At 38.0% G+C, this 15,702-nt stretch overlaps 1 protein-coding gene across 1 annotated transcript in view; it reads left to right on the forward strand.

Annotated features, from left to right (window-relative positions):
* Nucleotides 1-15,702, forward strand: part of DNAH7 (dynein axonemal heavy chain 7) — a 304,763-nt gene that overhangs the window by 256,259 nt on the left and 32,802 nt on the right. The window contains exons 56-60 of the mRNA XM_043992176.1: nucleotides 1,172-1,372; nucleotides 4,223-4,384; nucleotides 9,183-9,368; nucleotides 10,832-10,969; nucleotides 14,328-14,558. Of these exons, the coding sequence (XP_043848111.1) occupies nucleotides 1,172-1,372; nucleotides 4,223-4,384; nucleotides 9,183-9,368; nucleotides 10,832-10,969; nucleotides 14,328-14,558 (918 nt within the window). The remainder of the gene's footprint in view (nucleotides 1-1,171; nucleotides 1,373-4,222; nucleotides 4,385-9,182; nucleotides 9,369-10,831; nucleotides 10,970-14,327; nucleotides 14,559-15,702) is intronic.

A 15,702-nucleotide genomic window follows, 5' to 3' on the forward strand; every position in this document is an offset into this window, starting at 1 on the left:
TGGGCAAGTCACTTAACCCTCATTGCCCTGGGGGGAAAAAAGATCATTGCTGGCCTGAGAGAGAGCACTTTTAGGAGAGTGGTGGAGATAAAAGCTCTTCTGACAATTTGTCCCCAGACCTTCATGTGGCTTGTGGCTTTTAATCTATCTCAGCCATGGGCAAAGTATTCTCCTGCATAGGCAGCTGGGTAGATTAGATTATGAGTTCCTCGGAGGTGGGGCCTGTCCTTTGTCTCTTTTTGTATACCCAGTGCTTCACACAGTGCCTGCCACACAAGGTGCTGATTCACTGTTTATTGAGTTACTGGTAGGTAGCTCAGTCAAAAGAGTGCAAAAAGATGAGTTTAAATCCTACCCCAGACACTTATTAGCTGCATGACCCAGGGTAAAACACTTAACCTCAGTTTGCCTCAGATTCTTCACTACAAAATGACAATGGTAATTGCACCTACCTCCCAGTGCAGTGATAAAATGAAACAATATTTATAAAGTTCTTAGCACAGTACCTGGAACATAGTGGGCACTATATAAATACTAGATATTGTTATGATTATTTTTACAGGCAATTATAGTGAATTAAAGAGACAGCTCTAGTTCACCTAGCTCCCCATTCAACCTGAAGGGCCTGTGTCAGTTTCCTCTGATTCACCCTTATTGTCTCCTTGTTTGTATTCCAGAAAATAGTTAGAACTTACATGGAGCAATTTGACTCCATCACAAGAGAAAACAAGTCCCAAAGTGCTTGATATCTGTTTTAAATCAAGGGATAATTTTCAGTTGTCCTACTAGAGCTACTTGTTAGAGATTATTTAAAATCTAAATCTGAAATGTCTCTAAAGCAGTGGTTCTTAACTTTTGTCATGTCATAGGTCCCTTTGGCAGTCTAGAGAAACCCATGTTTGTTTGTGGTTTTGATTCATAATGGAAGGAAATGTTCAAATTCATTTAGAAGTTAATGAAAATAAAGATGTAATCTTTTCCTTCCAACATCATAGACTCTCTAAAATCTATCCATGAACCTCACATTTTGTAAGCTCATTATCACCCAAACTATTTTAGCAAGAGGTTCTCAAGGGTAATTTGTTTAAAAAATATTCTCTACAGGACAGTAGTAGCTCATTATTTTCCTTAGGTTTTATTCACTGTTTTCTATCTGATTTCTGTTTTATAGGACCTAAGTCCAGAAACAACCCATCCAGATTTCCGAATTTGGTTAACAAGCTACCCTTCTCCAAATTTCCCTGTGTCTGTGCTTCAGAATGGAGTAAAAATGACTAATGAAGCACCTAAAGGTTTACGGGCTAATATTATTCGATCATACCTGATGGACCCAATCTCTGACCCTGAGTTTTTTGGCGGCTGCAAAAAGCCTGTAAGTGATGTGTTAGCCTTGTTACCTCAGTCCTGTAAAAGCAACTGAAGTGGCCTCTGGTGATTATGGTTGTGTGCTCTGAGTAAAACTACCAAATTAAATAGGCTTTCCTCACTGCAATGAAGTTGGTTTTGATTACGGATTACTAACTGCAGTGAAGTCAATTTTATTAATATTTTATCTTTATTTTTACCACTAGTCTTCCTTCTCAGCGGAGATTTTGTGGTGTGCCATTAATAACTTAGATTTCTACTTAGGAGGTCAGATATAAGCCATTCCCAATACAGATCTGTAAGATTGAAAATCTTGTAGCAGGATATTAACTAAGCCCTTTGCTATTTGGGACCATATCTCTAAATTAAAACATAAAAATATTTTCTCCATATAACTATAATGAGAGCCAAAATGATTGTACTGGTTGATTGATGGAAATCATAAGGGCCTTTTTCAGAGTCACTGAGCTAGCTGGGAAGCCACCTACTGTTTTCATGATTAGGATTTTGTACATGAATGTCTCTGACCTAAAATTGTTTCACATCATTTTGCCATAATTAAAAATGGAAGAGAGCTCATTTTAACAGGGGTTATGAACCTTAGTAAGTCGCTGCCATTAAAAAGTCCACACTTTTGATGTCAAAGCATGTTTCAAATGAACACCAATGGAAAACTCAGACAAATAAAGATGAACTTTTTAAAAATGAAGTTAATCATAAACAGTAAAAACTTGATTTTGAACTAATCCAACATCTTGTCCTTATTGTGTAAGATATTCTTTGTCTTATACCCTATATGGAGCACTATTAATTTTTGTTCAAACGGCCTTTATTGGGCCTGGGGTTCAGGAAATGGCAGGTTCTTCTCGAGCTTTATGGTAGGGTCATTTCTACAAATTTAAAATTTTTTGTTAAATTTTTCTTAAGGAACTAAAATTTAAACTTAGCTCACTACATAATCTCCCTGTCTCCTGCTCCTTGTAATGGTCATAGGTCTGAGTGGTCTAGGCAATAAGGAACTGCTGACCAAACATATGGGGGATCCTTGGTCCCACAAATGAAGTATTCAGACACCTGCTGGCCACACTATGAAACGCTGATGTTTCAGAATTTTAAAAATATCTTCCCTTCTTTCTTTCCTTCCTTCCTTCTTTCCTTGGCAAGGCAATCAGGGTTAAGGGACTTGTCCAGGGTCACAGAGCTAGTAAGTGTCAAGTGTCTGAGGCTGGATTGGAACTCAGGTCCTACTGACTCCAGGGACAGTGCTTTATCCACTGTGCCATCCTAGCTGCACCTAAAGTCTTAACTTTCAAAAATAACAACAGCATATCCTGAGATCTTGCTAAGTCATAGCTAGGTGTGAAAAATGAGTCTGCACACAAATAAATATATTTATGTGTGAACAGGTTGGCAGCATGCCTGTGGATGACTTCTGTTGGTCATTTCCTCTGTGGTAGTTCTAGGCCTGTAGTTGTACCAGTACCTTTATTATGCTAAGAGAAAATTACTTCTGTCTTTTAAAAATGGTGGGGTGACTGGAAGTAGTTCTAAGACTTTGGTCCTAACTCCCCATTCTAGAGATGGAAGGAACACTGGAGGCTTTCAAGACTAGGCCCTTCATTTTACATTTGATGAGGAAACAGAATCCAGGGAGGTCTCAGCATGGTACTGCTTCATGTAGTCCTAGTCCTAGTTTAACCATTTACTGTATGACTTGAGGGAAGTCACTTAACCATTCTAAATATATTTCATTTATTAAGATGGGGATAATAATATTTTCCTATCTCAGAAAGGTTTTGTGAGTATTTTATTACTTAAATGTTTCAAGATGGGCAGTTAGGTGGCCCAGTGGATAGAGTGATGAGCCTGGAGTCACAAGTACTCATCTTCCTGAGTTTCAAATCTGGCTTCAGACACTTATTATCTATGTGACCTTGGGCAAGTCACTTAACCCTCTTTGTCTTGGTTTTCCTTTTTGTAAAATGAGCTGGAGAATGAAATGGCAAAGCACTCCAGTATCTTTTCCAAGAAAACCCCAAATGGGGTCACAAAGAGTCAGACATGACTGAAACAACTGAACAACAATTCCTTCCACTGAAATAGATTTCAGCCCTCTAAACATTGTAGTAGATAATTATCATCATTCGGCAGCAATGTGGTACAATGATAGAGCACTGGACCTAGAGTCTAGAAGCCCTGAGTTCAAATCCAGCCTCAGATACTTAATGGATGTGTTATCCTAAGTCATTTATTTGCCTGAGTTTCCTCGTCTGTAAAATCGGGATAATATTAGCACCTACCTCCCAAGGTTGTTGTGAAGATAAAAAAAAATAAGATACTTGCAAGGTGCTTTGCAAAATGTAAACCTCCATATAAATACTAGTTATCATGAGTTTTTGTGGCTGAAAAAAAATCTAAACCTGGTGATAAAACCCTTTAGTAAAGAGCCTTTTTGAAATTAATGAGACTGCTCCTCTAGGTATGAAAGGGACCAAGGTGTGACATGACTCTCAAGAGCTTAGAGTTTGGCTGGCCTCTCTCTTGAGAGTCCAGTGCCACCACCACATCACCATGAGGCACTAGAGGAGAGAGAGCCAATGCAAGAATTGTTTCATTTTTGTCTTCATGCCCCCAGAGCTTTGCACAGTGCCTAGCATATAGTGTGTCGTTAATAAGTACTTTTTGATTTATTATGTATAAGCATTAGGACCTCAATCGTATCTAAACAAGCTAACATTTGTGAAAGCCTTTTGAAAAGAATAAAGCTCTATTGAAACATAAGGCATTACTGCTATTATTTATGATCTAATATCTGGAAAAATTAAGTGATGTAATAATTGCCTTCTTCTTCTTAAAGGAAGAATTCAAGAAATTGCTCTATGGCCTCTGTTTCTTCCATGCATTAGTTCAAGAAAGACGGAAATTTGGGCCTCTGGGATGGAATATTCCTTATGAGTTCAATGAGACTGACCTGAGAATCAGTGTACAACAGCTCAGCATGTTTCTGAACCAGTATGAGGTAGAGTAATATTAACAGCAAGGACCTTTTCTGTTTTGCTCTTTATGACATTTTAAGTTCATTTATACTTAAGGGCCGTCTGATTAATTTCAACTCCCATGACATGAATTCAACATTTAATACCAAGTAGCTTCTGATGTATTTCATTATTAACAGCATAAAGCTAATTATAGTAGCTAAGATGTCAAGTCTTCTATTATGAGACCATTATTAGTTTATTCTGAATTGGTGACTGGCACTCAGATCTTCTGACCCCCTAATCCATTTGATCACTTTGCTCCTAATACTGGCTTTCTTTTACTTTGAAGAGGAGACAAGAAGAATGGGATTGGGGCAGCTAGGTGGCACAGTGGAAAAAGGCACCGGCCCTGGATTCAGGAGGACCTGAGTTCAAATCCAACCTCACACACTTGACACTTAACTAGCTGTGTGACCTTGGGCAAGTCACTTAACCCTCATTGCCCCCCAAAAAAGAAGAAGAATGGGATTGACATCAGCAGAGGATTAAAAGTCATAAGAGCAAAGCTGTAGTCAAAGAAATTTAGATGGCTTAGATACCTTGGGGGTTATACATTTTAACAAAGATCTCAAGTACTCATTGTGATTTCATGATACAGTGCTAAGGAACCAAGAACTATAGTCATAATTCTGCTTTATGGCTTCCTAGAGAAACATAATTTCAAGACTGTTGCATAGTCTCTCTTGGCTTCTCTAATAACACAGCGGGGCAAAGGCTTGGTAGCAAAACTTCCATAGTTCAGTAGAGGAAGACAGGTGGAAGATAAAATCTTGAGTGAGATTAGGTGGAAATAGGTAGAATTTCAAAAATTCATAGGTCTTACTCTAGATCTTTTGATGATTATCTCATATGCTATAGCCTTGACTGTTGATATTATCGATATAGTCTTTAAGACTCAAATGGTTCATCCCCCCCCAAAAAAAAAGACTCAAATGGTTCACTGCCACCATCACCTTGCTTCAAAAGGAGTTCTATTTCTTGAATAATAGGCACATACAAGGCATTCATTAAGGGTTAAGGGCAGTGAAAAACAAGAGGGCAAGAGAATTATAGAGTTTACAAGAAAAGATGAAAAAAAGAGAGTTGACTTCCAGGAGCCAAGATGGTGGAACAAGCAGTAAATCATTATAACTCTCCTATATTCACCTCCAAACAACCTTAAAATAGTGTCCCAAAACAAATCCTGGAATAGTAGAACCAGCAAAAAGATGGGGTGAAATAATCTTTAAGCCCAAGAAACTTAGAAGATCGATGGGAAAGGTTTCTCTCAAGTAAAGGGGGAGCACAGATCAGGCATGAAGCATCCCAACAAACCAGCAGAAAGCCCCACCTCAGAAAACAACATAAAAAATAATTAAGGAACGAGAGAGTAGTACACTTGATACAGAAGGAAGGGAGAGGTAGAACAGGGTAAATTATTTCACATGAAGAGAGGCAAAAGACCCATTACAATAGAGGGGAAGCTGGTGGGGTGGTGGGCATCATTTGAACCTTAACTTTCATCAGTATTGGCTCAAAAAGGGAATAATATGCACAATCTGTTGAATGTAGAAATCTATCTTACCTGCCAGGGAAGTAGGAGGGGAGGAGATTAAGGGGCAGGGCTTGACTGAAGGGAGGGCAGATCAGGGGAGGTGGTAGACAAATGTAAACCAGTGGTGAGGAGGGAAAAGGTGAAAGGAGAGAGAGGACAAACAAGGAAAATAGAATTCATATCTGTGAATGTGAATGAGATGAACTGTCCCATAAAATGGAAGCAGATAGCAGAGTGGATCAGAAACCAGACTCCTGCAATATCTTGTTTGCAAGAAATGCACTTGAAGCAGAAAGATGCACAAAGAGCAAAGGTAAGGGGCTGGAGTAGGATCTATTAAACTTCAGCTAAAGTTAAAAAAAAAAAGCAGGGGCAGCAATCCTTATCTCAGACAAAGTAAAAGCAAAAATAGACCTAATTAAAATAGATAAGGAAGAAAACTACATCTTGAAGCAATATCAATACTAAATATAAACCAAGTGGTAGAGCATCCAGATTCTTAAAGGAGAAGTTAAGCAAGTTATAGAAAGAAATAGACAGCAAAACTACACTACTCAGGAACCTCAAGTGTTCTCTCTAAGAACTCAATAAATTCAACCAAAAAACAAACAAGAAACTAAATAGGTAAATAGAATATTAGAAAAGTTAGATATGACAGACCTTTGAAGAAAACTGAATTAGAACAGAAAGGAATACACCTTTTTCTCAGTAGCCCATGACATTTACACAAAAATATCCTTCCTTCCTTCCCTGTCTTTCCCCCCCCCCACTAAGGCAATAAGCAGATATAGGTTATACATGTATGATTATGTAAAATATTACCGTATTAGTCATTTTTATATGAAAACTTGAATAAAAGAAAAAATGAAAGAAAGTGAAAAATAGCATTCTTCAGTCTATGTTCCATCAATATCAGTTCTTTCTTTGGAAGTGGATGGTATGTTTCATCAATAGTCCTTAGGGGTTGTCTTGGATCATTGTATTGTTAAGAATAATTAAGTCTTTCACAATTCTTCATCAAATGATAATCCTGTCTCTGTGCACAGTGTTCTCTTGGTTCTGCTGTCTTCACTATACATTAGTTCATATAAGTCTTTCTAGACCTTTCTGAAATCATCCTGCTTGTCATTTCTTATAGCACAATAATATTCCATCACCATCATATACCACAGGTTGTTTAGCCATTTCCTGATTATGGCATTCCTTTGGGAATTCCTAAAAATTAAAGGTGAGGTTAATAAAATTGAAAGTAAGTAAAACTATTGACCTGTAAGTCCTGGCTTTATGAAAAAACAAACAAACAAGATAGATAAGACATTGGTTTAATTTGATTTAAAAAAGAAAAAAACAAAATATCTAGTATTAAAAATGAAATCACCACCAATGAAGAAGAAATTAAAGCAATAATTAAGAAATATTTTGCCAAATTAGTAGTAGTACTGGGCTTCCACCAGTAGAGGATGACCACGGATCAGCACCTTGAAGAGCTACAAGCCACAGTGTGGCTGTGCAGTCCGATATGGGAGCCGCAGCTCCTGCCACAATGAGGACATCGGAAAACTGCGCTCTCTGTTGCCCGTCAGTTCCTGCATCTCATTCGTTTTTCTTCCTCCAGAGCTTGGAGGCCCATCTCAGCTGCGCGCAAGCTGCTCCTGAGTACTGAAATTTGCCAAATTATATGTCAATAAATCTGACAATATGAGTGAAATTGATGAATATTTAAGAAATTATAAATTACCCAGATTAACCCATAAGGAACTAAAATGCCTAAATAACCCCATCTTAGAAAAAGAAAAAAGGAACTGAACAAGCTATTAATGAACTCCGTAAAAATCCCCAGGGGCAGATGGGTTTACAAGTGAATTCTACCAAACATTCAAAGAACAATTAATTCCAATGTTATATAAACTATTTGGAAAAACAGGTTGAGGAGTTCTGCCAAACTCCTTTTATGACACAAATATGGTGCTGATACCTAAACCAGTAAGAGCTAAAACACAGAAAGAAAATTACATACCAATTTCTTTAATGAATATCAATGCAAAAAAATTGAATAAGATACTAGCAAGGCAATTATATCAACATGTGACAAGGATTACATATGATCAGGTCGGATTTAAACCAGGAATTCAGGGTTGGTTTAATATTAGGAAAACTATCAACATAATTGACCATATCAATAACAAAACCAACAGAAATCATATGATTATCTCAATAGATCCTGAAAAATCTTTTGACAACATATAGCACCCATTCCTATTAATAAAAACAGTAGAGAGCATAAATATAAAGGGAGTGTTCCTTAAAATGATAAGCAATATCTATCTAAGATCATCAGCAAGCATTATCTGTAATGGGGATAAGCTAGAAGCCTTCCCAATAATATCAGGGGTGAAGCAAGGATGCCTATTATCACCAATATTATTCAGTATAACACTAGAAATGTAGAAATCAAAGTAATTAGAATAGGCAATGGGGAAACAAAACTATCACTCTTTGCAAATTATATGATGGCATACTTAGGGAACCTTAGAGAATCAACATAGTATCAGCAACATTGTGTGATGATCAACCATGAATGACTCCTCTCTTCTCAGCAGCACAATGATCCAAGGCAAAGGACTCACAAAGGAAAATTCTGTCTACATCCAGATAAAGAACTGATGGACTCTGAATGCAGATCAAAGGATATTATTTTCATTTACTTTATCCTTTGTCCTGTTTTTTTTTCCTTTTGATCTGTTTCTTCTTTTACAATTGTGACCAATATGGAAATATGTTTTACATGATAGCGCATATATAACCCATATCAAATTGCCTACCATTTGTGGAAGAGGGGAGAGAGGGAAATAAATTTGGAACTCAAAATATTGTAAAAATGAATGCTGGGCAGCTAGGTGGCACAGTGGATAAAGCACCGGCCCTGGATTCAGGAGGACCTGAGTTCAAATCCGGTCTCAGACACTTGACAAGTACTAGCTGTGTGACCTTGGGCAAGCCACTTAACCCTCATTGCCCAGCTCCCCCCAAAAAATGAATGCTAAAATTGCCTTGACGTGTAATTGGGGGAAAAATAAAATATTATTTAAAAAGAACTGCCTTCTGTGAAAAAATATTAAAAGGGTAGTTTTGAGAAAGGAGGTCTTTTGTAAAGCTCTTATTTTAATATGACCCTGTATATCACTTTCTAAAATGTTAATATGGGAAGTTCGGAGCTGATTGAAACATTGACATCTTATTTTTAGGAACTTCCCTATGATGCACTGCGATATATGACCGGTGAATGCAATTATGGTGGCAGAGTTACTGATGACTGGGACCGACGTACATTGCGCAGCATTTTAAACAAATTTTACAGTTCAGAGATAGTTACAAATCCAGACTATAAGTTTGACTCCAGTGGTATCTATTATGCCCCTCCCAGTGGTGAAGTAAGTATTTGCACTTTTAAGAAAGCTGGAATTAACGAACAGTATAATCAAATGTCTTCTCTTATTTCTAAAAATACATTTATTAAACACCTACTGTGCATAGGCATTGTACAATGTGTTTGTGTGGAGAGAGTAGGGACAGAGGATCCAAAAACAAAAGCAAAGAGCAGTGTCTGTCTTCAGGGAACTAACTTATGGTCTATCCAGTAGAGACATACACATGTGAATATAGTGAAAATAGACAAAAATAGCCGCAAGGTGATTTGCGGGGAAGGCACTAGCAGATAGTTGGGGGTACCAGAAAAGGAACAAGCAGTATTCAAGCCAAAGCTTGAGGGAAATTAGGGATTCCAAGAGATAGAAGTGAAGAGGGAGTACATTCTAAGCATGGAAGATACCTGGTGCAGAGATAGAGAAACAGGGGATAGAATACTGGGGATGAGGAATAGCAAACAGCCAGTTTAGCTGCACCACAGTGTGCATATTGAGGAATAACATACAGTAAAGATGGAAAGGTAATTTGGCCAAGTTGTCAAGGGCTTTATGCCAAATAAGCAGACTTATATTTGATCCTGGAAGCAATAGGCAGCCCCTGATATTATCTGGAGGGGATGATACGGTCACATTTGTGCTTTAGGAAAGTCAGTTTGGCAACTGAACCTGCAGCAATAACAGCATAGGAGATAATGCCTCTCTCTGTTGAGAACTAGAATCAGCAGTCCCTTCTTAAAGTGAGCTTGAATGGATTAGGCAGTTAGTGACCAGATACCAGCATGGCTATGGATGGCAGTTTCTGGAACACCCATAACCATCTGGAAGAAACTGAAATGAAAAGGAGGAAGCAAGAGGTTCTCTCTCATCTTGAGCCAACCTGGTCTGTGGGAATTTACATAAAGAAGAAAAAATAAAGAAAAATTCAAAAGCACTGAGAAAATTGAGCTAGAAAGAGTTTTTGGGATCTGGGGAGAGCTGTAGATCAGTAACTCATAAACAACCTAAGGCCTGTGATTCCCAATAGAAGTATATACTGCCCATCCTCAGTTCTTGAAGACTTATCCCTGAATAGGACCATCACTTCTGAGTAAACAGGGATGGCACCTTGGGGCTGCTGATTCCCCCCGAGCCTGTGAATGCTTCAGTAAATTTCTCTAGCCATGTAAGTCTCTAACACCTTGTAATTCAAACCAGAACACAGATGATATGGTCTGTCTGATTAACACCAATAGGAAATCCCAGATGTGGTGCATTACCATTTTCTTTCTTTCTCTTTGCATGGCTCAAGCTTCTTCTCTTTTGTTGTTTGACAGCCCTTATTTGTGCTTTCATTTTGTCACATGGTTTTCTGCTGGCCTAGTCTCTCAGTGTAGATCAACCCACTACGCTGAGTACTAAAGATAAACTAATTTGCTGAAAAGATTCCATTCCACAATTGATATCTAACCTCCTGTCGTTTCTTTTTGCAGTATGCTAGCTACATTGAGTACACAAAGAAATTGCCCTTGAATCCTGCCCCAGAGATCTTTGGGATGAATGCTAATGCTGATATCACTAAAGATCAATCTGAAACTCAGCTACTATTCGATAATATTCTTCTTACACTGGTAGGTGATTAGCAAAAACAAATCTGTAACGAGGCACATGAAAGATGCCTCCTACACAGTGTTTGCCAGTGTTAGTGAGTTTCTTTTTTTATACTGTATTCAGTGCATATAAAATCTGCTGTTAGAATTGGCAATCACTGTGATAGTTAATGCTTAATTGATATTTAATTTTGTGGAAGCTAATTAGCCCATTCAGCACGAGTTCACATAATTATTAAGTGGAATTGTAATCAATTATAGAAGAGTAGTGAAGGTATTCAGCTAAATGAGCTTTTCAGATTAGTTCATTTTACTTTTATGCAATCTGATAGTAAGCTGCAATGTGAGGGAGAGAGGAAGCAACTGGCTAAAAAAGCTGAGAAAACAAAAGCAGTCTTGTTTTAGGGGTGACCATGACAATATATAGGAACAGAGAAAGGCCATGGAATTTCCACTCCACCTGGTGCTATGGTCCCTTCTAGCCAAGCACTACTTCCAAAGAGACTTTTCCAGGCCATTTGCCACAGTAATGAATAAATACTTATTAAAGGGGAAGCAAATATATATATGTGCATCAGCAAACAGGTGTTTGGAAAATAAGGTACATGTAATATGCAGGATTCTGGCAGTGCACACAGATAGTATCTTTTGGTTTTATTTAAACTTGATGATACACATCACATTATAAAACACATAAAACAGTAGGCTCATTCCAGTAGAAAATGAGTCAGAACCAAACAAATAAGGTAAAATACACAAGGGGCAGCTCCACAGTGTTTAATTAAACAGCCTCTCTCAATAACCTCAGAGTCGGATCGACAACTACGTTTATAGTAATGGCTTGGCAATTGTTTAGTACTTCTAGATTGTAATTGCCATAATTCAGGGGCATGTAGATAGACCAGAACAGGGAAAAGAAGGAAAAAAACAATTTTACATTATACTTGTAGCAACCCGGACTTGGAGGTTGTGATGAAATGACAGGGAATTTCTACACTGGTTTTCCATCCTGATAAAGCCACAGATCCTTCATGTATACCTATAAATTTCACATGGCCTTAAAATGAAATAGAGATATGAAGACTATTAAGAATATTTAATTTTTCGTACAGCTCATCTTGTATAATTAAGAGGACATCTTGTATAATTCAAATCTGATCAATGATCCCTTTTACAGAGAAGTATGCCTTCTGCCTCTCAGAAAAAGAAGTCATCTATCATTGTGGAAAAAGACATCCATTGTCAGACATGGCCAGTGTTTTGCTTAATTGTAAAATGTTTATTACAAGGAAGAATTAAGGCCCAAAGGAAGGGAAAGAGTTACTAGAAAGTGACAGCAATGTTTCTCTTGTTAAAGAGAATCAGTAAAACATTCCACCCTTGCCCCCCCAAAAGACATCCCCAATTTTACATCCCAAAAAAGTTGCCATCCAGCCCTGAAGAAATCTAGTAAGGGAAAACCCAGTATCTCCTAAAACATCCCATTATATTTTTATAATTCTTGTTATTAACAAGGTTATTCTTCCCTGGAATACAGAAATTTGCTTCTGTGCAAGTTTCACTGGTTGATTCTGGTTCTGCCTGCTAGTCTTGTTACAATTCAAAACTAGATCATTTGTTTCTTATAAAAAAGAAGCTACTCTAAAAGCTTTGAAAAGGGTAAGTATACAGATGATTCCTTGAAAACATCTATCTTAATCTTCATTGCTGTAGTAATTCAGTAAAGAAAAAGCTGCATATAGAGCTTTTCAAAGGACATTTGCAAAAACTGGTTCAGAAAAGATAAGAGAAAGCTAACAAATGATTTGTTGAATGTGTATGACTTAATAACAACCAAATAACATCCTGTTGACCTCATTTCTCAATATCAGGCCCTGACAGATATTGTAATTCTGAAATTCATATCATTCCAATTCTATTTTCTGTGATCGAGAGCAGATTTGGGGGATGGGGGATTTGTGCTAGTGAAATACACATTCAAAATGTTAATAATCTTATTACTTTCAAGAGTCTTAAAGCCAGATATGTGGGAGTTTCGTAGATCAAAACTCTTAGAGAATTTAGTAGTTATTTTAATATCTTCACAAGCACTTTCTACCATGTAACTCCATGTAGCTCAAAAGGTATACATTTGTTTACTATTTAGCGGACAACAAATATATATAGATGTCCAAAAAATTGTGTGATTCTTTTCAAACTGGCAAAAATGACAAATGGTGAAAGTGGCAAATGCTGGAGAGGTTGTAGGAAGACAGATCATTTATATTGATTTCCAGTAAATCTAGGATTTTGCATGTGCTACAAAGGTTTTTTCAATCAACTGTCTCTTCTAATTTAAGGAGCATTGATTTCCAACTTTTTGTAAACAAAATTAGCTATTCTTATCTCCCATAATCACCTCTACTTTTTATTTAGTTAAGAATTCATATTTCCCTAGCCATAGTTGTGTAAAACATCTCCTTCCATTCTCTAATTTTTTTATGATGTGAACTTTTATATTTAGTTCATGTATCCATTTTGTGCTTATTGTAGTATATGGTATAAGATGTTAATCTAAACCAAATTCTGTCATGTCACTTTCCAGTTTTCACAGCAATTCTTGTCAAATAAGGAGCCCTTAACACAGTAATTATTGTCTTTGGCTTTACCAAATACTGTGCTATCATGATTGATTACTTCTGGGTCTTGATTAAATAATCTGTTCCAGTGAGCAACTTTTCTATTTTTTAATCAGTATCAAAGTTTTGATTATTGCTGCTCTATAGTATAATTTGAGATCTTTTCTTCATTTTTTCCTTAATGTCCCTGACCTTTTCTTCCTCCAGGAGATTTTGTTTCTGTTTTTACTCATTCTGTAAGTCCTTGGTTATTTGATATCAGTCTAAATAGGTAGATTTTCCTGATTTGAACAAACCTATATTTGCCACTTTTCAACTTTTACCTGTTGCTCCTGGCTCTGCACCTATAGTCTACCACCTCTCTACCAGGAGGATAAAGGCATATTTCACCATCAGTCATCTGATTTCATGATTGGTCACTGTATTAATCAGTATTCCAAGGTTTTTCATTGTTGTTTTCTTTTACATTCTCTACTTCTCTTGAAATATTTTGGGCCGACTTGACTCGACTATGAATCATTGACTAGGTCGTTTTCTTTACCAAGCTGAGTCGCTTCTTTCCTTCAGACTATTCAAAATTGGCATCCCCTACCACGGAGCCTCTCTAAAGTAATCATTTGGAGGGATATGATGAATAAGAAAGCAGAAATGTTCTGCCTACAGACTCAGGAACCATTTTTCTTAAGAATATTTTGATTCAGATATTCTTGGATTTTTTCACTAGGATGCCTGATTGGTAAACTTTTGTCTGTTGTCTATAGTCTCGTTCTTCAGGTGCTGGTGCGAAATCATCAGATGAGGTGGTAAATGATGTGGCTGGTGACATTTTGGGCAAACTTCCCTCAAATTTTGACATTGAGGCTGCAATGAGGAAATACCCGACAACTTACACACAAAGTATGAACACTGTGCTTGTCCAAGAAATGGGACGGTTTAACAAATTACTGCATACCATAAGAGAATCATGTATTAACATCCAGAAAGCCATCAAGGTAAGATGCTATTCCCTCCCAAAAGCCCATAGTTGTGTTTTACCATTTTTAAGCCTGAAATAGAATCCGAACAATGTCTCTATGGAAATACTTATTTATTTACTTAATCACTGGGTATACAAAGGCAAAAATGAAAGAATCCCTACCCACTTTCTATTAGGTACATGAAGATGTATATAGGAAATGTATGCAAAGTAAATACAAGATACTGTGGGGGAGGGGAGGGAAGGCACTAGGAGCTGGGGGGATCAGGAAAGGTCATATATAAGAGATAACACAATCTGAGCTTTGAAGGAAACTGGGAATTCTCTGAGGCAGGGCTAAGTATGGGACTGCATTCCAGGTATGAGGGAAAGCCTGTGCAAAGGCAAGGGGATAGGATGTCGAATTTAGTGTGTCTTCAAGGCCTGGAAAGTTAGGTTGCAAAGGGCTTTAAAATCTAGAGGAGTTGGCCTGGAGCAGCAAACCTCACAGAAGAATGTGCTGAAATCATCTTCTAACCAAGAATGGCTTGGAAGGTCAGAAGGAGGGAGCTGCTGTGCTGATACAGGAGTCAGGCCCAACCCCACAGTCACCCTGACACAGATCCAGTCCCAGGAAGGTCTCACCAGAGAAGGAGAGCCCCAGAGCCTCTGAATCAGCTGAAGCACCAGTGTCGTCTGGAACTAAGCTCACAGTCTGGTGAGTGGGCTGAGCCCTGGGTAGGGGAGAGACTACAGGGGTATATGCTGGTGCTAAGGGAGAACTTGGATTTTACACCCCTACTGAGAACCAGGTGGTAGGCTCGAGTAGAAGTGGCCCAGGTGGGGGAGGGGCACAGGCTCATCGGAGCTAACAACTACAACACACAAAGCTGGTTGATTGGCAAGTTGGTTTGGGGTCATCTAGGACCAGGAAACAGGCCAGGTGAGGGAAGAACCTGATTCTCCTTAAATCATACCACCTGGGACTTCTTAAGCTTGGGATACTGCAGCCTGGAAACAGTGCCCCACTTTAAGGAGCTAAAGTCTAGTAAAAGAAAGGCAAGATGAGCTGACAGAGAAAGGTGAGGACCATAGAAAGTTTCTTCAGTAACAAGGAAGACCAAGGGGCATCCTCAGAGGAAGATATCAACATCAGGGCCCCTATATCTAAAGCTTCCAAG

The sequence above is a fragment of the Dromiciops gliroides genome, chromosome 3 (assembly GCF_019393635.1).
Source record: "Dromiciops gliroides isolate mDroGli1 chromosome 3, mDroGli1.pri, whole genome shotgun sequence".
In the NCBI taxonomy this organism is placed as follows: Eukaryota; Metazoa; Chordata; class Mammalia; order Microbiotheria; family Microbiotheriidae; genus Dromiciops; species Dromiciops gliroides.